The following is a 25,845-nucleotide window of genomic DNA, read 5'->3' on the forward strand; positions in this document are numbered from 1 at the left end:
AGTTCATGTATGTCAGTGAAAACTATTTCAAGAGAGGGGAACCTGCAGAGGATTCTGTATGGGAACAGGGAGACCTGGCGTGCACTGCCCAGGATGCGCTCCATGAAGAATTACCCACTCCTTTCTGTGCCCTGCCAAACCTGCCCAGCCTTATCTGGTACATTTCTGAAATGTGACATGACAGGCAGGTTCGAAAGCTAAATGTTGGATAATGGTGGGCAAACAAAGGACATCGGTTTTTGCATTATTTCTTTAATTACTTTAACCCTTGTTCGAACAGAAAGCATAAGGCCAGAGTAATTCAGCTTCCCTCTTTGTCATTTGCCTGCCATAAATATGCACCAGTCTGCATCTGAAAAGCTGAAGGAGGCCGCAAGCTTGCTGGACATTTATCATGCTCTGTTCCCTGTTAACAAGCAAATACTTTAGTTGAATGGCCCATTAGCAATCATTGTCAAATGCAGAATGCAAGGTGCTTGGATGTGACCGGCCTGTAAATTAGATGAGGGTGCCCCTGCGCTTTGGAGAATTTCAGCAAATGAATCGGATCTTTTGATATAGATTTGTGAAGGTTAAGCTGCAAGAGAGGAAACGTATCTGAGCACTTCAGGCCCTGTATATTCTGCCAATCCGTTCAGCTCCCTATATGCACTTGTTTTATTTTTCATTTGTTAAATCACATCAGCATCAGCAGCTTGACAGTTTTGGTTCTGGAGTTCCCTTTTCAGTCAGAATTGTGAAGCCTTCCAGCTTACTATGGGGTAGGATAAGAATGATAAATTCAAGCATGTAATTAACATCTTTATAAAAAAAAACCAGAAAATGGAAAAAAAAAAAACTTAAAAAGTGTCCAAGCCACTGCCAAACAAACAGCATGAATTCCATTTTGCCGAGCTCATCTCAGGCTCATTCCCACTAGAAAGACACAACTGTTATTGTAGGCTTCAGTGTTTTTTCCCCTTATGTCTAGACTCTGCCTAACAAATGCAGAGTGCTTTCTCTCCCCCCTTAGCAGACAAATGAGCAGGCAATAAAGTAAATATTTCTCGTTTGAATCGTACCCCTGATTTCCAATGTAATGCTGACTTTAAGTTGTGGGTGTTTACGGTTGTCAGTTGGGTAGAAAAGCAAGTCTTAACTATTTAGAAGGCTCTTTAAGAGAAAAGGCAAGAAAAAAAAAATCCAAGTAGCTGCACTAGGAGAGGTATTTTACTACCTTTACAGCTGCAGATCGCTTAAAATAAATGACAAAACAATGGCTAAATTGTCCGCCGGCTGAACTCAAGCCGCTGACAGCAAACTCATCCCAATGATGTTAAGTTGGGGCAGAGGGGGGTGGGCTAGGCAGATGCTTGTCTCATTCATTTCTAGATTTCAGCCTGCCTTTCGGAAATAAACACCACCTAGAGACTAAGCCAGATCAATTTGGTTATCTGCAGCTTTATTGGTAAATAGGAATGGATGCTGGTTTGTTTGTGGGTTTTTTTTTTTCCTTTCATATTTTTGCAGGATGGGAAACACCAGAGATGCTGAAGTATCACCTGGCCAAGGCACAGACAATGCAGCGTGTTTATCTTTGCTGCTCCCATGGAGTGCGAGATGGAGACCACAGCCTGAAACACAGCTGAAATCAAAAGGTCTCTGTTTTCCTTCCAGATAACCCCAGTCCTACCTATCCCCTCTGCTCTCTGTTCCTTGCCAGCATGCTCCTGCCCGAAGCCCAAATAGATTAAGGCCACAAACCCCAAGCGCAGCTAATTCTTCAGAAAGGCTGCTGCTAGGGCAGGAGTTAAAAAGGAAAATCTTCCACACCTAACAATTGCAGCCATCTCAAGTTTTAAGCGGGCCCCGTCTCGGCAGAAAGCAGTAAATGAAATCTATCTTTACCATATTATACACCACCAATGAGCAAGAACTGAGCAGCTTTTCTTTACTGCTTTAACCATCCCAAGCCACAAGTAGGCCTTTCATACTTTCTAATCCCAGCCCCCAAGTTTTGTGCAGTTCTCAAATAATACCTTACAGCCCGGAGCAAGGCCCTTAGTTTCTAACACCCCTTTCAGAGACGTGTCATTTCTAACATCAAGCTAATCTATATGTTGCCATGGCATCACCCTTTATCTGCCTTTACATCTTATGAACTGCATGGATTTACCACATTATTTTTATCTGAAAGACAGAAAATGGTGGTTTTATTGCCATACAATCAGATTACTGCTGCTAGTTTCTCTATGCCTTTTTACCATACTTCAATCAAAAGGGATCAGTTTCTTTATACTCTGCCCTTGATTTACATTACATCTGTAAAGACCTAGTCTGGGTTGTAATCCCCTTATTAACTATGACCAGGGTTGATTTGCCTAAAAATAAAAGCAAATTGTGTCAGACCTTTTCACTTTGTTTTTGATTCGGAACTACAAAATGGATTACTAAAGAAATCTTCAGAGTTCACACGGCTGGTATAGTACTGAATTTAAAATGAGAATTAAACAAGTTAAATATGGGAGCTGTGTCAACGGTTTACATTTTCCATCATGGGAGAAAGGCTGAACTGCGTTTGTCTTTGTGTTCTCTGGCTTTAAAGAGACAATGAAGCCACAGGAGTTTTTCCAAGCTCTTCTAACACTGTCCATTTGCCATCCTCCCTTCCTCTGCTTTTCATGCAACTCCCCCCCAAAACTCTTCTCCCTTGCTGCTCCCTCCCCACCCCCCAAAAAAACTCCCCTCGCTCAAGACAACAGTGTTCTGGTTAAAAGTCTACATTCTGTGCCACTGCATATTTTAATCAAAAAATTTCAAGCAGTTTAACATTCCTATTTAAGTTTCTACAACGCCTCACAAAGAATGAGCTCATAAGCAAATCCATGTAGATGTATGATAAATGACCAGAAAAACAGGTTTCTTTATGTCAGCAGCCAAGGCAGGCAGGCATTAGGCGCACATGAATAACATTTTAATCACTATTTTTTTCTCAGAAGAACACTTTCTTCTCATTTGCAACAAGCAATTGCAAGTACTGCAGGTTGCATGACACATGAAGACCAGATCCTCAAAAAAAAAAAAAAAAAAGCCCCAAAAGCAACCCTGGCTCCGGCTGCTGCACAGGGCTGAAAGGCCTGTCTTTGCCAGCATGTCACGGCAGTCACCTCAGGTCCTTCGCTGGCTTCTCATTACAGGAACCTTGGCCGAATTTGAGACGATCCTGAGTGTCACACCTCAAGCAACGTGATCTCCTTACAATAAAACAGGGAAGCAGAAAAAAAAAGGAAAAAAAAAAAAGGGGGAGGGAGGCATTCTTGTGTGTGGGAAGAGGGAGAACTTAAGTGATTTTAGCTTGACTTTTAGTCACTGCCTTTCTAAAGGCAATTACTTCATTAAACAAAGTGAAATAACGTAGCACAGCTTACAGATAACATGCTTTAAGATAATTACTATAAATAATATACCAATTATACTCCACGTATAAAAGGCTGGGGAAAATAACCAGCTCAAGAATTTGGCCTTCAGTTTGTTCTGAATTCATTTTGCTAATTCACTTGTGCTTCGGAGACATGGCTACGAATGCCAGAGATACCAAATGGACTGGAAGCCACCACTCACTCCCTGCATTAGCATGCCAAGTGTCAACAGCTATGTTTTGGGTACAATTTAGGAGCATGTGTTTAAATCATCTTAACCTTCCACTCCTGTTTCTTCAGCTTGAAGCTGTAATTGCTGAGGTTAGAAAGTGCGGTCCCATGACACAGGGCTCCCAAATAAATTCTTGTCTAGCTGAGAGGCTCCCAAACATGTTGTGAGATATCGTTTTAGCAAGCTCTTTGTGCTCCGGCTGGCTCGCCTGTCCTGTGAAACAACGGCTGTCCATTACCTACAGTTTATCATCCTGACAAAATGTGAGGAATGTGGATGTGAAAGCACTAACAATTCCACCCCTGGTGCTTTCTCCTTTTTTCCTCTCTATATTAAAACCGACAAGATTAACCCAAATGCAAACTGCAGAGCATAGTTCAAGGGGCTAGTCAATCGGTAGTGAATGCGCATTTGTTTACCTACAAAAATAAGAATTTCAGATACAATGAGAAGCAGACTAGTCTATATGCTACTGAATAGAACATTTAACAGTGCCATCAATTGTAGTTTATTTTATCAGTTTCTGACATGTTAGCATTCATTCAGAGGCGTGCTGTGAAATATCCCATATATAACTGGATATCAGAGGGAGAGAAAAACAGCGATATAATCTAACTTAATCAGTGTCAAAGGCACCACTTGTGAGGATAACCTTCCACATGTCACTAAGGAGAACCGCTTTGCTCACCGGCCTATAGCAACGCAGGGAATAGCGACACTTAGACATAAGCAATGTTTTTCTGAACGAGGTTTCTCTACCGCTTGACTAGAAGGCGCCCTATAACGCTACGTGCTGTCCTGCGTGTCAAAGGCGGTGCTGAGCCCTTGTGAGGTGAAACTGAGGTAATCGGTGCTATCTATATACACTGTTTGTCTTGGCAGAAACAACACAGGCAGAAAGTCCCCCATTAAAAAGTGTCAACAGGAGTTAAGCCTACAGAGTAATTTTTCTCTGTGTTTTCCAGATCATGAGATCTAAGGTTCTTCAGATGAGAAGTCTGTAAAGTCTACCAAAACCATCTGCAACAATGATGTTTAACCTCCCAAGCAATAAAATCACAGGTATAATTGTTTTATGTATGTCACTTATATCTCGTGATTTGGTCGAGGCAATAAAAGCAGATCTCTGAAAAGGGAGAGAGGGGGGAACAGGGGAGGGAGCTCTGTATTCGAATAGCTACCGCATGCTCTCCATCCCAGCCACCTGCTAGAAATTATAACCTCTAAACTTCAGTGCAAAACCAATTTAGTTTATATGTTCACCTTAACCTAAAATTTATTATTTCATACTTTATATTAACCTAACAACTTCTCCCAGCATTTAATTGCCTACTTGTTCAGCAGATTTATGTGTTGAGGCTTTCAATAGAGTTAAATGCACAGCTTCCCTGAATAAATTAACCAGCACCAAAGATAGTTATTACTTCAAACCTAGAAAGGAGCTTTATTATTATACTATGCCAAGATCCATTCAGCAGCTTACTTCTCGAGCTAACACTCAGCTTGAATCCAGAGTGAGGACAACCTCGTCTAAGGAGAAATTATTCAGTATCCTTCAGGCAAACAATTGTGACAAGAATTAGTAAGAAATCCTGCTCTGAGAAGTGGAGCCGTCTCTCCGGCAGCAATATCGGTAATGCATTTGTAAGCTTCCTCAAACTACGGGCCTCCAAGTGGCCTATAAATCACTAGCCCCAGCAATTGAAAAGACTAATTTTAATAGTGTACTTCTTCACTGTGGTGATTAAGCCTCAATGAATCACTCAAGAAAACTCAATTACATCAACAGCACAACCTATTTTTAAGCGTGCATTTAAGTTGAAAAAGTAATTAGATATTATCATTAGATCTACCATTAACAACATTCAAACCTTTTTTGTAATCAAATAGTTTAGAATTAGCCAAATGGAAACACAACTTGTATTTGATAAAGGAAGCGTATCCCCAGGCACTGTAAGACGGGTTGAATTCAGCTGCTCGGATACTTTCATTTCACTGACGGCTAATAAAAGCTATCAAGGTAAGTTAAAAAAGAGAAAGCAGGTTGGAGCTGGCAGAGGCGAGGCCAGAGCAGCGGGCTCTTCTGCATTGGAAGAGTGACCTCTGTAGGCACAAACCCATCAAGGGCTGGGGATGCAAAAGCCTTCCCCTTCCTACAAGGCTGAGCCCAGCCTGTTTTCCACCAGCACAGCAGGCCCACTAATGCAATGCAACCCCGGCTCGTAGCCTTTGACTTTCCAGAATTCAAACAGCATTATCAAGCCCGCTTTATAACCGGCCAGGTTGCTTTATTCTCAGATGCTATGTCGTACCTTTCTTAAGCCGAAGAAAGGCTTCAGCTATGTAGCATCGTAAAAGTGCAGAGCCACAGACTGGCGCTAAACTTTGTTTTATTTTAACTGGCTTCCCACCTGGTGCATATATAAAACGATCATTTGTCACGCAATATTAGGAATAAAAACACTGAACTGAGCAGTCCACAGTATTCCTGTCAGTTTCCATTTTTTTTTTTTAAAGAAAGATCAGAAAAACTTTTCTGTAAAGAAATCTTAGAGAGATACAGCAAATACATCCATTATTGAAAAACACTGGCAGAAATCTGCAGCGAGTTTTTCCTTCAGTGGGAACAATGGCAGGTAATGATGACTGTAAAGCAAGACTACTTGATAAACTTGAGATGCTACTCCTAATTCAAACTTTGAAATCTTCACTGAACTCCTGGAGATCCTGCCACCTACACAGAATTAATCCCTGATCCAGGAAACACTCCATTCTTCTTGTCTGATCACCACCTAACATTTCCTCTAAAAAGTCCCCCGGGAAAACAAGACATGTACTTACTGGATTTAAGAGGAAATTCTAAATTCAATTAACACAACGCATATGGTTTGCTTTTAAATATATATAATTGAAGATATAGCATGAGTTAAAAGAAATTATTTTAACCCATTTCTGGCATAAAACTCCCTAAACTCATTACAACCATTTCTTCCTATCGTGATTTTTGTTTCTAAACTAGTGGTTTTAATCACAAAAGTTCAGAGGATTTCACAACTGAACAAAGCCAACTTTTGTTTTGCATGTCAAAAATGAAAGGGGACAAAAAGAGAAGTCGAAATAGTTTTTCATCACTGACTCGGATTTCTCGTTAGAAAGACGGCCCTCTTTCCAAAAAGTTCCTCTTCCCAACAGCAAGAATATTCTATGTTTAAGTAAAGAAGTTTTTTTAGAGGATATGCTTCTATTTTAAGAGTGTGCTTTGATAGTGAAGTCCTGGGAACGCATGTACTTTTTTGCCTGGGTTTGTTAATGAAGAATGACACTAAATGGTTGTGTGATGGGTAATGCTTAGTTCATTACTCACTGACATGTGCCTTGATACCATCAACTCCACAACCAAATTTAGCCCTGCTATAAGCAGATGTAACTTCGCTGGAGTCAATGGGATGAGTTTGCATCTGCAGACGGAGAAGTTGAAGAGTATCACCCTTTCCTCGCAGCCCAGCGCGGCCCGGCTCCGCCGGCCTCCGCCGCTGCTCCGACCCCGGGGAGGCGGCGGCTCCGCGGGAGCGGAGCCCGGACCCCGCCCGCAGGTTGCAGCCTGCTGCCGCTGCCGCCGCCGCCCCGATCCCGATCCCGCTCCGCAGCCCCGTCCCGTCCCGCCGCGGCTCCCCCTCCCTCCCGGGACCCTCCCGCCGGGGGCGAGCGGCGGCGGGGCAGCTCCGCCGTGACACGGCCCACCCGCCCCGGGGAGGGCCTGATCCTGCTGCCAGCCCAGGCCGAAGTCCCCGGCAGCCGCCGCTCGCAGCGTCCCCCGCCCCGTCCCCGTGGCTCCCGCCGTCCGCGGCCCCGTCCCCCACCCCGCGCACCGCCGCGGAGGGCAGCGCCGGCCGCCGGGGGAGGCGGCGGGCAGGAGCGGGATGGAAACTTACTTGGGGTTGGAGGAATTCCAATATATGGGGTCTAAAACGATGGACCTCGCCAGTGCAGTTCTGCATAAAACCATCACGACTCCCCAACAGTACTTCCAGGCGGAGGCGTCTCGCCTCCGCGCTGCCATGGTCGCAGGCGGCACCGAGTCCCTCCCCGCAGCCTCGCCAACTCCGCCGTGCGGCTTCCCGGCACCTGAGCAGCAACAGCAGGGTGGGTGCCCGGTATCCCAACAGCCGGGACGATTGACAGGGAAGAAAGCAGTAAAAAAAAAAATTAAAAATCACACGCGAAGGGTCGACGATGCACTTGGTGAGAGCTGCAAGCAGATCTACTGAGTCATGTATGCCACTCGCATGTAGGAAATTCTCCTGCGAGGTAAGATCCAAGCTACCTCCGAAGTAACAACAGCAGTAGCAAAAAAAAAAATGCAAACGCCTCAGTCTTTCCTCTTACTGGGGGTCTCCCGGCTGCCTTGGAAGATGCCACTCAAACTGCCAACTCCCATTTGGATCCAGTGCGCCATACACGTTCACAGTGTCTAAGGCTCGCGTGAAAAGGAGTGAAAAAAGGTAAAATAAAAGAAGCGGTGGTGGGAGAAATAAAGGGGTTGGGAGAAAGGGACACAGCCTCGGCAGGAAGCTCCTCCTGTGTGTCTCTCACTGCTCCCTGCAGTTTGCAATCCGCACAGGCACCAGCCCGGGCTGTTTCGGGGAGCTCGGAAGCAACCGCGAGTCAATAAATCCACTCCAAGAGTCAGCTCCGCCGGTCCCGGGGAGGCGCATCCGCAGGGCTCCGGCTTCCCCGGGGGGCACTGCTGTCCTTGTCGCCGGCAAAGACCCCGGAGCGGAGCAGGGCAAGAAAGAGGGAGCGAAAAATAATAATTATAATAAAAAAACACAAAACAACAAAACGGGGGGGGGGGTCGCAACGTCAAAACGTCCCTCTCTCCCCCCCTGCGAGATCCGCAGTGCGCGCCGTGGCGGCAGGAGGAGAAGGAAAGCCGGGAGTGGGACTTGCGCCGCCGCGCAGCCCAGCGCGGAGGAGACAAGGAAGGAGGAGCGGCGCCAGCCGCCGCCGTTCCCACCGCGGCGCCTTCAACCCGCGATGCCGCCGCTACCGCCGCGGCGAGTCCCCGGCGCAGGAGCGCGGCCGGCAGCAGCGCGCCGCCCTAGCCATATAAGCGCGGCCCCGCCGCCCCGCCGCCGCCGCTCATAGGGCCGCCGCCGGGCCGCCGCGCTGGTTGGGCGCCGCGCGTGTCACTTACCGCCGCCGCCGCCGCCGCGGCGGGCGGGGCTGCGCCGAGCCCGGCCGAGCAGGGCCGGCAGGTAACACCTCCCGGCCGCGCCGCGCCGCGCCGCGGGCGGCCGCCGGGGTGAGGGGAGAAGCCCACTCGCTCTTAGTCACGCCGGGGCTGGGCGGGAGGCGCGGCTGGCCCACGCGCGGCGAAATCGGGGAAAAAAATAAAACGAATACCCCCTCCCCCCCAAGCCGTCTTTGCTAAAAATTGAGCGTTTTGCAAGTACGCTGCTGTTTAAAGAGCGGGGAGCAGCGGCGGGGCCGGCGTGCGAGGGGCTCCCCCGCACCCTCCCCGCTGCTGCGGGGCGCAGCCCTCCCCGAGAGAGCACGGCTGCTGGCGCTCCGCGGCAGCGGCCACCTCCGCCCCGCTGCGCGGTGAAGGGCCGGGGCCGGGTCTCCGCTGGCGCGGAGCTCCCCGCGCAACGTTGTGCGGGTGCCCCGCCGGGGCAGGGGGGGGGGGGGCAGGGGGCTCTCCCACGCTCGGCCCCGACGGGCCCTTCCCGCGGGGTCTCTGAGCTTTCAAAGTTTCTGTGGTTGCGCGACAACGAGCCACGGGCCGTCCCGAAATAAAGAGGAGTTGGACACGCGGAGCCCCTTCAAAGGGACGCGGAGCGGCGGGCGATTAGGGGCGCTGAGGCCGGGTGCGGGTTCCCTCGCCTTACCCGGCGATCGCTCAGCGCCTCTTCCTTCCCTCCCACTCTTTTTATTTTTTTTTTTGGGGGGGGGGGAATTTTCGTATCCGGTTCTTTTTCAGACCCTGCGTATCTCGCCGGCACCTGGCCCTTTTATTTCATTTTGTTATTAATTTCTGGCCAGACGGAGCTACCTGCGGGCAGCGCTGGAGATGCTTCCCCGGCAGCTCCGGAGGGCCACCGGGGGGGTGGGGGGAGGGAAGGGGGTGTTCGGGGGGGCGCCGGGGGGTCGCCGCGGCCCCCGCGGGTGCGCCCGCCGCCTGCTCGGGGCCCGGCGCGCCGCGACTCCCGCGGCACTTCCACGGGGCCACAGCTCCCACTAGCGGCCAGCGCCAGCCCTCTGCGGGGGTGGTGGTGGTGGGGAGAAGCGGTCGTCGTCCCCCCCCCCCCCCTCGGCTGTCCCCCCCCCCTCCGCGGCTCCCTCGCGTCCTGCCCTGCCCGGCGCCTACGCGGTTCCCCCGCAAAAGCCGCCGGCCGGTACCGCTGCCCCGGGTGGTGGCACTGGGCCGGAGAGGCGGCACAGGCGAAGGGTCCGCGCCAAGAGCTTGTGCCGTGGCTAAACACTGATTGTATAATGTCACAGTCGCTCCTGCAAAATGAAGGGGGTTACCGAATTTCTTCCAGTAGGGATTTCTTGCCAAAATAGTATCTGCAGAAAGGATTAAAAATTAAATCCCAGGAAATTGCGGCGCTCTTTCTGTCATTTCCCTACCTTTTAGTTAAGGCATGCGAAGAACACGCTACAAAAGACCGCAATAAAGAGCCAATTTCGCGTAATTTTATTCCCGAAGAAATATGGGCATTTACTTAAAGATCGGGTTAGTGGCGGTGCTCGTTCGGCTTTTAGACGAACGCGAAGAAGCCCTTATAAGGAAAACGACTGGCACTGTAATTTATTTCCCTGATCAATTTGGAAGAAAATGATGGCTTTCCCTCTCTTTTTAACTAAACTGGTGTTTCAGCCTTCGCCGCCCTGCCTGGCAGAGACCGCTCCTCTCGCTCGCAACAGAAGGGAAAGGAGATTTGAGGCGCACTCGATGCCCCATAGATTTTGTGTTAATTGTGTTTGGTAGTTCTCTAATGAAATCTACCACTCAAGGAAACAAGGAAATCAGTTTGCTTTTCACACAAAACATCGAATACGTTTTAAGTAAACTGCTTAATTAAATTTAATTTGCAGTGAGGAAGGAATTGCAGATCCGGCGACGCAATTTGGTGGAAAAGGATCTGATTCCCAGGACGGAAACTTAGCACTCAAGTGGGAGACAGAGATTGGGTATCTATGCACATCGAGGGGCATCAAAGGAGAGCGTCGCCAGCGAGGGGAGGAAAGTACTTAATTATTAAACTTTTAAACAAATGTGTGGTGTGTATCCAGTCGTGAGCCAATGTAAACACTGAGCCTGATAAATGCTTCTAGCAACAGAGACGTGTAAAATAGGTTTACCTCAATTTTGTGATGCTGGTTCTTCTGTTTGTTTTGAAGCAAAAGGTTACGAGCGGTGTTTTGTAAAAGCTGTGAGTAAACTGTGACCTCTAACTCTCCGTATCCTTGCTTTAAGTAAACCAGAGGAAATGAAGAGCCCTGGTATTGTCTGAAAATATCCTCCTGTAGCTAAATATATCGCTCGACTTCTATTGTCCAGCGGCTAATCATTTTACGTAAATACAGCTGTTTTACTCTACTCTCCAGCATCCTATTGATGCACACTGTAGGTGTATAAAACTCCGCGTTAATAAAATCACTTTTAAATAAGAGCCTAGAGAAAACCGGGAACTTCTCTCCGAGATTACCCAAGCAACAAAGGTTAAGACATCCAAAGAAAGGCGGGCTCGGTGGCCGCTCCGCTCAGGTCACCCTTCTTGCCCGCGGGGCCGATCCCCCGCGGCGGGGGTCGGGGCGGGGGGCGCTTTCTGCGCCGCGGAGTTATTTGCGGGTCCGAGCGGGGCCGGGCGGGAGCGGGAGCGGGAGCGGGCGGTGCTCGGAGGGGCCGGGGCGGCGCGGAGCCCCTGGGCAGCCGCGGTGCGGCCGCGCTCCCTCCACGTCCCCGTCCCCCCGCCGCCCGCTGCATCGGCCTCCAACTTTCCCGTCTCGCTTCCGAGGAGGAGCAGCAGGAATCGCCTCGGACACGGAGGAAACGTGAGAGGACTGGTTGGGGACGGGGGTTTAAAAGCAAAAAAAAGCTCCCGAATATTAGGAAGTTAGCAATCGGCTTCGGCCGCAGTAGCGGCTTCTCTGGGGGCTATTTCAGGACGCGGTCCCGGCAGATATTTCGGGTTTCGCGGGGAACGCGGTTTCCTGGCAGACAAACTCGCAGGGGACAGGCTGCTGGGGGGAGGAAATCCTGCCGCGGCCGTGGGAGCGGCGCCGCGGTCCCCCCGCGCCCGGGCGGCCCGGCTCGGCGGGCGAAGATGGATGGATGGATGGATGGATGGATGGATGAGCGGGGCCAGCGAGCAGGTGAGACCTGCCTTTCCCTCTGCCTTCAGGTAAAAACCGGGACTCTGCCATTTGCACTGCTTAAACCTTTATTTCCTGTACTTCAGCCGGCAAAAATCGGGTTTATCGCTGAATAACCCCTTTCGGCTTCTTTCCGACAGTGATGTGGGCAATAATTACATAGATATTGGCTCTGATCCTACGAAACCTATAACAAAAAGGCAGCTAATCTGAATGGGATCAGAATCGGGCCCACAATCCCTGATTCTCTTTTAAACACCAGTCTAAACATCGGCAATGAGAATACATGGCACGTGAATTTTTTTATTAAGTCCAAAAGCTCACCATCATTCATCATTACTTGAAAATTTACCAATTTTGAAAGTCAAAAAGAGATAACTCAATAGATACAATTACTGATAAATTTAATAAAGACAAATGATCGCATGATTGATGCTTACTGATTTAAATGGATTGTTTATGGTTTGTACAAAAGGCCAAGTGTGCCGGATACTTGAAACAGCTCCTAAAATATCATTCACACCGTAACAATAAATTTTCTGCACTTATGGTAGAGTGAGTATATATCTAGATGTTAATTTGTCTTCTCCATGTCTGTTTTATAACCACAATTTTGGTTAACCATAGCTTCTTGGGAAATGAGCTTGGCTCCTCCTAAATACAGCCATAGAATTCAAGCAGGCTTGTAGTAAGAATCAGGAAAGAAGTTGGTACATCCTAACCATACATTTTGATTCTCCATTTGGCTTATTTTTATACTGATTCTCAGTATCACTCTGTGAAAACAAAAATTCTTACACTATTTTGTGGTCTGCGATGAGATATCTGGGGTGGGAAACATCACCAGGGATCAAACTTCTGCTACGCAACCGGCCTTTTACAAGGGTGTATGTCCCCTTACTCTGGGGACAGCCAGCGTAACCCTTGGTTCTACGTGTCAGTCCAGGAAAGATAATCGGAAGCATTAGGTTGTTCAGCATGGAAATGGCAACAGCACTCTTCAGCTGGCTAACAAAACAGTGGGATGGGAAGAGGGGGATAACCCTGAAATGCATGCATTTGGTGGTGCTAGCATGAAAATGGAACAGAGGTATGTGAAAGTCATGGTTCAGCTCCAGCTGGACTGGCCTGTTGGTCCGAAACTGTACCAGCCTGGGCACTTCGACCATATCCTCCTGCCTTGGAATGAGCCTTAGGCACACAGGCAGCTTCACAGTTCTCTTCTGAAAGAAATCACGTCTGTAACGCAAACTGGAAGTGTTTATCAACTTGAATTTCACCTGAACTTGCACTGAGCTGAGACCCTGCAATAACAGAGCTAAACGTTTTCCTCCTGCTTGCCAAAGGGACAACACATCCCCAAACACGCCAAAAACGTTTAACGAGACACTTCACGCAGTTAAGAGTGAATCACAACCAACACCTTCATAGTTGGTGTACATGCAAAAAATGGCACAGAACTCAAAACAATCGTAAGAGGGCACGTTAATAGCATCAGAGAGAGGTTTACGATCTTCAAGTCAGCAAGGGCAATAGACAGGGCAAGGTGTATGAGGTGGTACAAAGCTTAAGAGAAAAGGAGAGACAATGAAGACAGATCCTTCTTTTTCAAGACAAGATAGGAGCGGATGAAGTAGTGATACTTTAGTAAGTTAATACCGACACATCTGTCTATACGTAGGTATGCAGTTGCTTGGCAGCTTAAACATCTCGCCAACCTAATTGTCTCTGCTGTGCTAAGCTTCAAGGACACCAGCTCTCCGATACATTTCCCAGCAGCCAGCTTTCCACTTGCACTTGGAAAAATGACGATAATGAACATGGGAAGTTCAAAGGGCAGTTTAACAAATCTCCAGAGTAACAGCACACTGCTAGGATACTGCTGTAAGGCCTTCCACTCTCTCCTGCCGCTGCCAGATAGATGCATTGTTCGTTATTAAAATAATTATGAATAGGGGTTGGGAAAACTTAACATCTCTTCTGTCATGATATAAGGGAAATGAATACTGCTCAAGGTAGGTGGCAACAAAAAATGCCTACCTGCCTCCCTGGGGGGGAAGGGGGAAGGAAAAAAAAAACCCCACATAAAAAAACAGAACAAACCAAAAATTGTCTAACAAAAATTTGAAGCTGAAACTTCAACCTGTAATGAAATAAAAATGAAGCACCCAACACAATTTCTACCAGCAGTTTCTCTAGGTAGGTTAATATCCTCATGTAGACCCCCCTGCAGCTCATACTCAGTTTAATCACTACCTAAATGTCAGTCTACATTCTAACCTACTTTGCACTAGATGGGTATAAAGTTTTAAGGGAATACAAGAACATCTCAATTTATCATCAAATATCAATTTACTTCCCCCCTCCCCCAAACTGTGTGCACCTCTATTTTCCTAGAAATCAACAGTATCCCTGAAGTCCTACAGTAATTTTAAAAAGAAAACCCCAGAATAATGCAAATGTGACATCCATCCATGCCAGGTCTACAAAAAGCTATCGAAGAAACACAGACTGCTTTAGGACAGTAAAGAGACAGTGGTTTCTACCAACCGAACTTCTGCCCCAACAAAAAAAATAAGTACGTAGCTGCTTTTCCTTTTTTGAGGGCGGGGGAAGGAAACACAGGTAGGGAGGTGTGGAACGGTGGAAGGGGTGACCTAATTGTGACGGGACATTTTGTCCACACAGTAGTCCTAAAGGTGTGATTGAAAATGAGCTCTCAAAGTCTAAGCCTACACAATGTTAAGTGTAAAGAACAAATGCTACTATTTAGCAGCGAATTAGTGACGTAGAACAAAATGCTTGATACCACAGCTGCATGTATGAGAACTTAGCTTCTTGCTTTTAGAAGAGGAGAGGAAACAAAAATGCATAGGTCTGTTTTGAGTATTGACTTTTAATAGCTTGTTTCTCATAAGGGAACAGGGGATGTTTTCTCTTTTAGAAATACAGGTATCAGTTGAGCTTTAAACACAGCCTGCTCCTGCCAACAGGTCATGTACATGATTTATTTGGCTTTAGCTTTTGCTTTTATGCATTAAGCAACCTTCAACCTTCTTTTGTAATACAATATATAGACAAATTTAAGTACAGTAATAGTGTAGGTATTTTACTGTCTTCACATTTTTCTTGACATACTGGACAAAGCGATACACATCAGTCTGCCCCCAAGCCCAGGTTTCATACAAAGCACGCTGAATACTTCTTTCAGTGGCACACTCAACTTGCTCCCACATTTAATTTGCCAAATCTACAGAAACAGATCCTTTGGGAATATCAGGAATTCTTTCCAACTTTGTCCAGTGACATTCAAATGCTCAGGCAACTACTGGTAACTTTCATTTTTCGGTTACCACAGATGTTGCACACCGACAGGAAAAAGAAAGTTTTAGAACTGGACAAGCTATAGTAATCCAGGTTTTGGCAGAAGAATTATATACAAAAAGGGGACTTTTATATAGTTTTCAATCTGTAGTTTCATTTTTCAAAATAAAACCTGTATATATAAATGGATAACATTCAAGATCTGTATATGAATAACAGTTGCTTTCTGGCTAAAACAATATATTTAGACAGAATCTCACTTTCTGTTTTTCACTTCAAGTATGCTAGCCGGTCCAGTCCTTTGGGAAAAAAACTTCCATTTTTAAATCCTTTAGGATCAATCAGATTCATTATATGGTAATGACCTTAACTTATACAATATACTATATTATGAGGTGAACTGAAGAGGATTAGATATCGAAGTATTGGTCTGGGTGCAGCAAGCCAAACAGCTGTTAAACATGATACTACAGCTGAAATAAGTCTCTGTCAGAATAAAAACCAACATTCATGAAAACAGCAGCAGCCATCAAAAACATTCACAACTGCAGGGATTTTTTACTGTGTGTAATTTTGCGTTATAAGTAGGAGAAGCCACAATAGTTTAAAGCAAAATTTAAAAATACCACTATAGTCTTGAATTTAATAATGTGAATTGTCACTCTTATAGCTGTTTATAGAAGTGTACTAAAAAAATTTACTTAAACATATGAATTTAAGACTTTCACTTTATTCAGCAAATTGGTTTATTTACACAATGGGGAACGCTGGTTGAATGCTGTCAATGTAATAAAAACAAATCTAACAGAGACAATACTGAACTCTCTATGTATTCATAGCAGAAATGACAAACTATTTCCTTACCTGTATCAGGAACATCAAGCGCAACAATGGGACAGTATCATAGGACACTGATTTAACAATAATCCACAGAGGTCCAGTAATACTATGGCAATTTACTCATGTATTTACTGACTTTTAAAAAAAAAAAAAAAAATTAAAAGTCAGCAATACCCAGTATAAAGTTCTGTCAATTATCAGAGTCAAACTCTGATGAGTAGGTCAGTAAAACCTTATCAGATCATCCACAATTCATAAAGTGATCTGATGTGCTTCAGACCACCAATACAGAAACAAAATTGATGAGAACAGATTACCCTCTAAAAGGCAACAATGATCTGATAAGGGTTTAACTTAATGGAAGTTTAAAAAAAATTAAGAATTGCAGAGCACAGCCCCTATTAGAACAAGCTAACTTTCCAGACTTTCAAAAAAGACAAAAAAAAAAAAATTGAGAGGAAAAAAAAAACACTTCAACATGAAGCTACCATACAAAGTTTCTTTTTGTTTTCCTTTTTTGTTGTTTTGTTTTGTTTTGTTTCTTTTAAGAGTTCAAAGTTGCAATTTAATCCTGGCTTTTTAGTGAGAAGGACAGTTTTGGCCTAGACTTTCCTTTGCCCAGGATAATTTTTTGCTCTTCCTTTTGCTGACGTTGTCTCTCTTGTTCTAGTTTCATCCTCTCCTCATGAATCTTTCTTTGTTCTTCAACAATTTTCAATTGTTCTTCAGCCTATATATGAAAATGGTAGAATTTAGGCCAGCATATTTTGTAGTCATAAAAGCAATTTACAAGTCCGTATTAACTTCCAAACAGGTCCAATCCTGCACAGGTATGTAAGCAGTTCTACCTGAGCTAGATGCCATAGTTGGTTTCAGTGAAGTTATTTATAAAATGGTTATTTGAATCGAGTTTAGAAGAAACACTGAAAACTTTCTACAGCTAATGTATCAAAATCTTGAGCGCTTACATGCAATGTTTTTCAGCATTGCTTTGCAAACAACACTTTACGTTTTAATTAAGGAAGTCAATGTATATATCGAGAAATTCCCCTGACACTTGTCATGTGTCAGATGAAGGCACAATACAATGCAGTAACAGACCTTCAAACAGAGGTCTCCCCACTCCAAAACCCATCTAAAACCCCCTCCTGACTGAAAACCATCTTTACTTGATTTGTAACAAGTCAACCCTTACACTGACTTATGGTTCTTACAGCTCTTCCAGTGGTCTTCTAAGGGTGCTTATTTTGTTCATTACATCAGTTAGTACTTTAAATTTTCTATTTTTCCCGTTTCCACCATATGAGGTTGAGAAAAGCATAAAACAGAAAGAGATCCAAAGCAGATGTAGTTCAAGCAAAGAGTTCTAAGCATCATCATCATCTTTACCTGAAAAAGGTGTAATTACTTGGGTAACTGAAACTGATAGAGTTCACTCAGGATTTAGAAGAAGCTTAGTTTGGCTTATCATTAATTGATTAGAATCAGCTAAATCATATTGAAAGTTCTCATGAGACAGGCACCTGCTCAAATAGGATTGGAGACCAACATAAGCTAGACTTTCATAACTTAGACATCTTAAGCTTATGCTGAAAGTCCCTTTCAGCACTTGTACATCACCTTTATACTAGGCTCAAATCCAGTTTGTACTTGCCCTGCTCAACAAAACAGAATTAGTCACTTCTGTTCTAGAAGCTGAATGTGTTTGCAAACTTACTTCAACTTTCCCTGTGAGATATAGTTAAAAATGTACTTTTTAAATTCTGAAGGCAGCTATCTTCCTCTAAATTAACTGCACTTCAACTATTTTTTCAGACTAGTGTTACTGCTAAGGATCTGGTCTCTTATGCTCAAGGGAAGGAGAGCAACACTACTGACATAACCGGCAACAGACAAGTTAAACTCTAGAAAGGGTCCATTTGGTTATTTTAATTGTGTTGCAAATCAGGCAGAGGGACCTGTATTCCCCTACAGAACGGTTAACTACATCTTCACATACCAGTTTAGCTTGTGCTTCTGCAATTTTTCGATTATTCTCTTCTAGTATTCGCTCTAGTTCCTCACGCTTTGCACGCTCTTCTTCCTAAAGGGGAGGACAGGGCAAGATGTTAGTAAAGTAAAATATTCATTTCTGCATGTTCACTAATCTTTCTCAGAATTCTTCTGTGAACTGACTTAAAGTGGCATCTTTACAGCCACCTATTTTGTCTCACAACGGTAAATTGTGCAGCCACTAAAACTGGTTTCTAGCACTCAATTTAAATCATCCCGCCCAGTCCAAACAGCAACCAACTAAACCCTCCCTAATCATAGAATCCTGACAATTTATTACTAGAATTTTAATATCACACAAATCAACAAGGACAACTACAAAAACTGGATAGTATTTACCAAATTAAAAAGTAATATAGAAAATATAAATAAAGTGAATAGTTTGTCTCACCAATTAAGTATACCTACGTATTCTTTACCTATACTCCTTTAATCAGCATTAAAAGTTGAATATTTACTGTCTTGTCCAGTGTCCTGCAGAGTGTGCTCCTCGGCTGCCATACGCGCCAGCTTCCTCTTTAAAATGATTTGTACTGTTAGCTTGGCAATACCTGCATCAGCAGCTCAACCATTTATAAAGAAACAACATACAAGGAAGGCTGAGCTGAGGAATGCAGATGTTTATGATAAGAAGGAACAAAAATATGTAAATCATTCCTAAGGCAAACAATTAATAAGAAAAATACATTTACTGTTAGTGAAAAATACAAATGGTAATCCATACTTCATGGAGCTATGGGCTTCTTTCATGGGGAGAATGGACTTAACATTCAATATTTTGACAATTTTAAGACAGCTGAAACTGTCATTTGCAGTCTGAACTTGGAATTCAGGAGTCCAGGGAAGGCAAGATCAGGAAATAAAGCCTTGTAATTGTTGTTTTCTTGGTGAATTTTATGGAACTCTGTTATGCAACTCATAAATATGAAGACTGCGTGAAAGTTTCTGAGGTGTTTCAGTTCACGTAATATATATCAGAATTATTTTAATATTTGGAAGATTTAAAGTTAGCCAGAGGTTTGTGTCTGTGTAAGAAAAAAAAGTTAATACGAACAAAGCAAGCATATGAAGAGAAAACTTCTTACTATGACTAGTAACCAGCTACTAGCTAGCACAGTTCACTCCAGGCATGGAAGTTTATTCTGCGTTATAAAGAACTGATGGGACTTCTCCACATCACATTGACAATAGCAAAAATACTTTTAATAAAAAAAGTCATCCATCTGATCAAATGAAAACCTCTATACATGAAGCATTTGCTGACTATAGACATCTAAATTTGACTTAAATTTTTTCATAGTAAGGTTTGAATTTGCAAAACAAGTGTAATTTAGTATTCTTAATATTTGTGTAACTCAGTGTTCTGGGGTTTTTTTGTTTTTAATTTAAAGATATTATGTGACATACAAGTCACATTTAGTATGAATGGGAAAGCTTCAAGGCTACTGTCTTTCCTTTTGTAAGCCAATCAAAATTTTAATTTAAAATAAACTGTATAGGACGTACAGAGTGAAAAAGGCATTTAAGACTTATGACTATTTAGCACAAATTTCCTTTACAGTTTAAAGTTTGTCTTGAAATTTCTGGATCCTGGAATGATTGGTGCAGGCAGGCATCAAAGCCTTTAGTAGCAAATTACTGTCTCACAGAAAGACATTTTCAGCTTCTGCTCCAGCTGCTGATCAAAAAAAAAAAAAAAAAAACCAAACAAAAACCCAAGTCACTTGTTCAGCTTGACTTCAGACAAGGGCAACCTGCTCTTTTATAACTTCTAGGGAAAAAAAGGAGTTGTTAGTAGTTATTAAAAATGGATATAATGATTTGGACATAGATCCTTCGTGAAGACGTGGATGGGCTTATGCTCGAAGTCCCAGAATTAGTCCAATGTATGCTCAAGGAAAATGTTCCATTTTAAATGAAGAGTAAGAAACCTATTTGTTAAACACAGGTACTGCAGCTCACTGCTGGACCCTGCTTTTTGCCTGACTGAAGGCAAAAGCCTCTTACAGTCTAGGTAAATAAAATGAAACAAATGAAGGATACATAATTACAGATTTTCAATACCCTTCCCCAAAAATGAAAGGACCGCTGATAAATCCTGCAGCCATGGCAAAAGTTTCAAACAATTCTGAAATGTGTAGGTCAGTTCCATTAAAAATCAAGTATCCTTGTTCAGGTTTTAGGAGAATAACTGTTTAAGTATCAGTGAGCTCCTCTGAATAGGCTAGGAATTAAGTTTCGCAGCAATGCAAGTTTATACGAGAAGGGAATTAGATTTTCTGTATTCCATCTCTTTCTGAACCGAACAGGAGGCACAAACCGACACTGAAAGTTTTGCCATGGACTGTCTCTACTTTCCAAACGACCGAGCGTTACCTCTCTGGCTTTTTGTGCTGCAAGTTCAGCTTGTCGCTGTCGCTCGAGTTCTTCGAGCAACTGTTTTTCCATGATGCGCTTAGCCTCCTCCACCCTGCGGAGAACCTCTCGCTCAATCTCATCCTTCCTTTTCTCCAGCTCTTCTTCTACACGTTTAGCCACAAGCTCTTCCACTCTTCGAGCAGTTTCTTCCTCTATAAGTTTCTCTTCAATTTCTTGTTGACGACTACAAAATGCAAACACGAGGATTACCTTTTTAATCAATAAAGAATGGTTGCACTGAACAAACTCTTTCAAATACACAGCATCAGTCACGCTACTGAATCACTTTTAAACAGTTTCATACCTTATACACACAGATCACATATTTAATGCATGTTTTGCCCTACATTTAAGCAAAGTGAATATTCAGGCAATCAGTGTTCCTACCACAGGGAACCCATTCAGAACATGTCATATTTAGCATCTCTCCATATCTCAAGAGACTAAGCTTAAGAAGACAGCTTATCATACTACTACTTCATCATTTTTAGGGGAATAAAAAGGGGGGGGGGCGGGGGGCGGGGAAGACCCCACCCAACTTTGGCCATCCTTCACCCTTCAGGAATTCAAATGGTCTCAATTTTAAGCCACATGTAGCAATAATATCTTGTAAAATCTTGTCTTAAAGCTGCCACCTCAGAGGCACCAAACTAATCTCTAATAACTAAAATAGAAGACAAAAGCAATAAAATTTGTAATTTGAATATTTTAACAAGAATTCCAGGTGTTGTATCTGTAATCTAGTTATCCAATCATTTACCTTATCAAATTTCAAATACCTCAGCTCTCCTTAACTTATTTATTGTAGCACTCTGCTTCTACCGTAATTATGCAAAATAAAATATACCAATACCAAGCGCTAAATAAATCTTGCAAACTTCACAGTTTTTCATGTTCTGAATTTTGGAAGTATTTTCAAATGTCTTCTTGTCTTTATTTTTGTTTAGCAGCAGCATTATCACTTAGCCTGATCACTGCTTTAAGTTTTCATTAAAAAGGATACAAAAAGATTAGGTCAATTTGCAGGTTTATTACCAAATGAAGAGAAAAAAATCTTCCAGGTAGTAATCACTAGTACAATATGGCAATTAGATATCCGAAGACCAACAAAAGTGAATACTGTATAGCTGTGCTTCATATAGTACTATTTATTTAGAATTATTATGGGCTTTGGGGAGAAGGTTGTTCTTTTTAACCTTGAAACTGAACTTTCATTTTAAGTATTCCGTGAAGTACGGAACAATCTTATAAACTTATCTTCTGGCCTGTCAGTACCCAAAATCCATGATTTAGAATGACAACTACTGTTGTAATATCCTAATATCCTGTCATTTTCATAATGTTTGCATTTTCCTATCTTATTTATACTGAGACACATAAACACAACTAATTAAAAAAAAAAAGTTACAGGATTTACTAACTTCTAGATTTCCCAGTGTACAACTTGCAAACATGTAATAGGAGATAATGAAGTATGGATTACTGATCTAGATAAACATGTGAAATACCGAAGTGAATGGCTCCCGATTTCCCCTGTTCATGTATCTTCTTTTCAAAAGTGTACTGAATCAAATGGATAGTCTGTCTCCTTCAGTAAAAAGTTTTGGAACCCTTAACTTAAACATTCAGCCCCAGAAGACAAATTTTAGTGTTACGTTCCTCAAGAGATAGGAAACTTATCCGGTGGCACATTAGGCCACCATTCACTTTTCCTAAAGCGACACAAAATATCTTGAGGTGATTTTTTCAGAAAAACAAAAAAACACTACACCACCACTATCCAGAAAAACACATCAACCCCATTCTGTTAGTGTATCTCTGCCAAGCCACTACCTACGATCCTTTTTGGACAAATTTTTAAACATCCTTTATATATTAAATACCCTTTTATTTTTAAAGGCTTTTCTTCCCTCCTATGAGTATTTATTCAGCAGCGAGTACTCTCACTGTCCTGTAGTGATACAGCTTAGCATACATAAGAGGCTGTTCTACAGAAATCATTTTTCAGACAGCTCATATTCACATGTTTTATTCAACTATTTTAGCTTTACGATTAATGTCAGGGAAATCTAGAATAAAAGTTAGCTAATGGACTAAAGATAGCACATAGTTACAAAAAAACCCCTGACACTCATGTCTGAAATGTTTTCAAATATCCTTAGCAATTGATGATGTACTCAATTTAAGCACTGTGCCTGTACACACTTCATTCTTCTCACCCCAACAAATTCCATTCAAATTTAATTAAATCAAGCAAATGTATCTTTTCACATTCATAGGCAATGACAATATTACAAATATATAATAATATCTATAATGGCTTTGAGTTTATCAAGAAAATCAGATTACAAACACAGATATAAATCCCAATGATTTATTCTGTAGTTTATACCAACTATTTTTTTTAAATTGCATGAACTTACAGTATGTTATATACAGGTGTAAGTTTATCATCCTGACCTACTGAGCCATGACTCCAGAGCAACAGATAAGTCATTAATGTAAAAGTATTTTTAGTATGCTCCATTTACTTTTAAAGACCAATTTTGTAAAATCTGCAGAAAAGAAACTGCTTAGATTTCAGCAGATTTCTGAGGAAAAAAAATGTCATATTTGCAAGGCCTTTATAGAAAACTAGCATTATAGGAAAAAGCAGAAGTTAGGCTACGTATTAAGATTTGAACAGACACGAGAAGAATGTCACTTTCAAGATATGAGCTGTCCACTAGTTAATTCAGTCAGCAAGAAAGTGCTTCTTTCCTTCACTAACATGAGTGCATACTAACATATATATAACACAATTTACAGATGACTTACTCAAATACTATAGTTTTCTACTCTATTAAGCTTTATTGCTTTTTCTTTTTGAAATGTAATGTGTAGTCTAGAAGCATCAAAATTCTATACCCAGTCTTTTCCAATATTGTTTCTCCCTCAAAAGTTTACTATTCTGTTGCCAATATCAGTCAAATGTCATATTCCTCCTATACAGACTTCATGAGTATTTTAAAATTTCAAAGCTAACTTATATAGAAAACTTACTGACATATGAACACAACCAGCTCCAGAATACTAAGATAAACTATTCACTGTATTCTCAAATTGTTAAGCACATTCCAATTCTTCATCGCAGATACGCATGGAATATTTTTATTAATGTATGTACTGAATAAAATTATAAACCACAAAATTAGGATCAATAACTCAAAAAGCCTTCAACATTTTCACGCGTGCTTGTGTTACTATGCAAGTTTTTGATGACATCGCTGTCAAATTCTGAAGTTAGCAAAGGAGATTATCGACAAACAAAAATGACAGTGACAACTCGGGGCGATCAAGCCTCCTGAACTACAATTAATATTTCATTAGAACAATATCGCTGAAATAAAACTCAAAGCTCCACCTGAGAATTAACAGAACTACTTGGCTTCAGACATACAAACAAGTGCTATTTCTGGATTCAGTGCTCCAATAAGCAAGGGTAACATTCAAAGAACAAGAATCACTTTATCACAACCGTTAAAACTGTTGTTATCTCTGCTGCATACAGGTCTCTCTCATAACAATATTGCTAAACTTCTTAATGCACATCCAACGTTCATGAAAATAGAATTTATCTATCTCTGTAGATCTTATAAATAACCACATTCCCCACAACGAAAACTGAAAAAGGTTTCAAATGAAACAAGTCACTGGATCTCCCTGTCCCATTTGGCAACGGGACCCATTTGGCAGTGTTAATATAATCGTTGCATAGACCCTAAATCGAGCAACTCCAGATGCCTCCGCTCGACGCATAACAAGCTCCACTCAACAAAGGGGAGGGGCAGGCAGTGTGGCAGTGCAGCACAAAGCCTCCGGGGCGCGGAGGCCTCCGCCGCAGAGAGAAGTTTTAAGAGCAGCGCAGGAGAGGAGCGGCAGATCGGAAGCGAGCAGAGCCGGCGGACAGGGAGGCAGCGTGCGGGAAGCTCGCACCCCGAGTGGGCGGCTTCTAACCCACCTGAGGGAGCCAGGCTTTAGGAAAGGAAAGGATGGCGGGAAAACAGGCAGAAGTTAGGCCTCAGCGAGGGCCTAAACGCCTCTGCCCCAGTCGCAGGCGGCCCTAGTCTGGAGGAGGAAGGCGCGGAGAGAAAGGCACCAGGGCACAGAGCACCTCCTTTCCTCCCCCTTCCCCTCAACCCCCCCCCCCCCCCCCCGTCACCCCCAGCCCAAGCCCGGGGCTCACATTTTCCGCTGCCGCTCGAACTCCGCTTTTTTCTCCTCCTCCTCCCGCTTCTGCTTCTCGTCCAGGCTGCTGCGCTTGCTCACCGTGCGCCCGAAGATGTCGATGCGGTCGGGCGGGGAGGAGGCGCGATCGCGCTCCCGCTCCCGGTCGCGGCGGGAGGAGGGGGCCGTGTTGGAGCGGGAGCGAGAGCGGGACTCCCGGCGCCGGTTCCGCTTGCTCTCCCGGGACTTGGAGCGCTTCCGCGCCCGCTCCTTCTCCCGGGAGCGGGACCGCGATCGGCTCCGGTTCTTCTTGTTGTGCTTGGAGCTCTTGGTGTGCTTGGAGCGGGACGAGCTCCGGCTGCGGGACCGGCCCATCCCGGCAGAGGAGAGGAGAGGCCGCGCCGGCGACCGCCCGACCACCCCCGCCCCCTTCGCTAGTGGCGCCCGAGAGAGGTGCGAGGAGGCTCTGCGCGCATCAGCACCGCCCGAGCGGGCCCCTCGTCCTCTCCCTTCCCACCGCTTTGCGCTGCGAGGAGAAGGAGCAGGCCCCAAAAGCAGGAGCAAGTCCGGACGCAGGCAAGATGGCGGCCCCAGCAGAGCGGTGACTCTCCTCTTCCGCCCCACAATGCACTGCGCCGCAGTCGAGCCGTTTGCTCCCCCACCCCCGCCTTCGGCGGCGCGCCGGAGGAGCACGAAAGCACTCGGTAATGTTCGACAACCAATGGCAAGCATCGCTCGAGGAGGAAACCCCGTCAGCCAGCGCTTCTACTCCGCGCATGCGCGCAGCATACGCCCGGCGCGCAGCAGCCGGCGGCGGCAGCAGTAGTGTTTCGGGGAGGTTATTTGGGGCCGGGGCTGTTAAAGCCTTTCGGGGGTCAGCGTGTGCTCCGGGTGCTGCCCTGCTCGCCGGTGCCTCCAGCAGTGGCGCTGTGCTTGCCGCGCCGTAGGCCCATTTGCCGTTAGTGCCGTGGAGCCGGTCGTGCTTCGGCTAGG

General features: G+C 44.2%; 2 protein-coding genes across 5 annotated transcripts in view; both read right to left on the reverse strand.

Moving 5' to 3' along the window:
* EFNB2 (ephrin B2) overlaps positions 1-7,714 on the reverse strand; it is a 45,662-nt gene extending 37,948 nt beyond the window's left edge. For all 3 annotated transcript variants that reach the window (XM_050909958.1, XM_050909966.1, XM_050909950.1), the window contains exon 1: positions 7,563-7,714. In XM_050909958.1, the coding sequence (XP_050765915.1) occupies positions 7,563-7,690 (128 nt within the window). In that variant the 5' untranslated portion in view covers positions 7,691-7,714. The remainder of the gene's footprint in view (positions 1-7,562) is intronic.
* Positions 7,715-14,890: 7,176 nt separating this feature from the next.
* ARGLU1 (arginine and glutamate rich 1) lies at positions 14,891-25,436 on the reverse strand. 2 transcript variants are annotated; one of them, XM_050896075.1, is made up of 4 exons: positions 24,872-25,430; positions 20,605-20,830; positions 18,176-18,259; positions 14,891-16,906 (listed from the first exon to the last, which is right to left on the reverse strand). In XM_050896075.1, exons 1-4 carry the CDS (start codon positions 25,225-25,227, stop codon positions 16,742-16,744), a joined length of 831 nt encoding a protein of 276 aa, XP_050752032.1. In that variant the 5' UTR covers positions 25,228-25,430; the 3' UTR covers positions 14,891-16,741. The 2 variants fall into 2 exon arrangements, with proteins under 2 accessions (XP_050752032.1, XP_050752041.1); XM_050896084.1 differs by lacking the exon at positions 14,891-16,906 and having other exon boundaries at positions 18,192-18,744; positions 24,872-25,436.
* Between the last annotated feature and the right edge of the window lie 409 nt (positions 25,437-25,845).

The sequence above is a fragment of the Gymnogyps californianus genome, chromosome 1 (assembly GCF_018139145.2).
Source record: "Gymnogyps californianus isolate 813 chromosome 1, ASM1813914v2, whole genome shotgun sequence".
Lineage (NCBI taxonomy): Eukaryota > Metazoa > Chordata > Aves > Accipitriformes > Cathartidae > Gymnogyps > Gymnogyps californianus.

Bases quoted from the DNA above. Each gene is read 5' to 3' on its own strand.
- ARGLU1 (XM_050896075.1), bottom strand. From the start codon at position 25,227: ATGGGCCGGTCCCGCAGCCGGAGCTCGTCCCGCTCCAAGCACACCAAG. The intron at 20,831-24,871 runs GTGAGCCCCGGG...TGCATTTTGTAG, and splicing joins TTCGAGCGGCAGCGGAAAAT to TCGTCAACAAGAAATTGAAG. The intron at 16,907-18,175 runs GTATGTGAAGAT...TTTCATATATAG, and splicing joins CAGAAGCACAAGCTAAACTG to GCTGAAGAACAATTGAAAAT.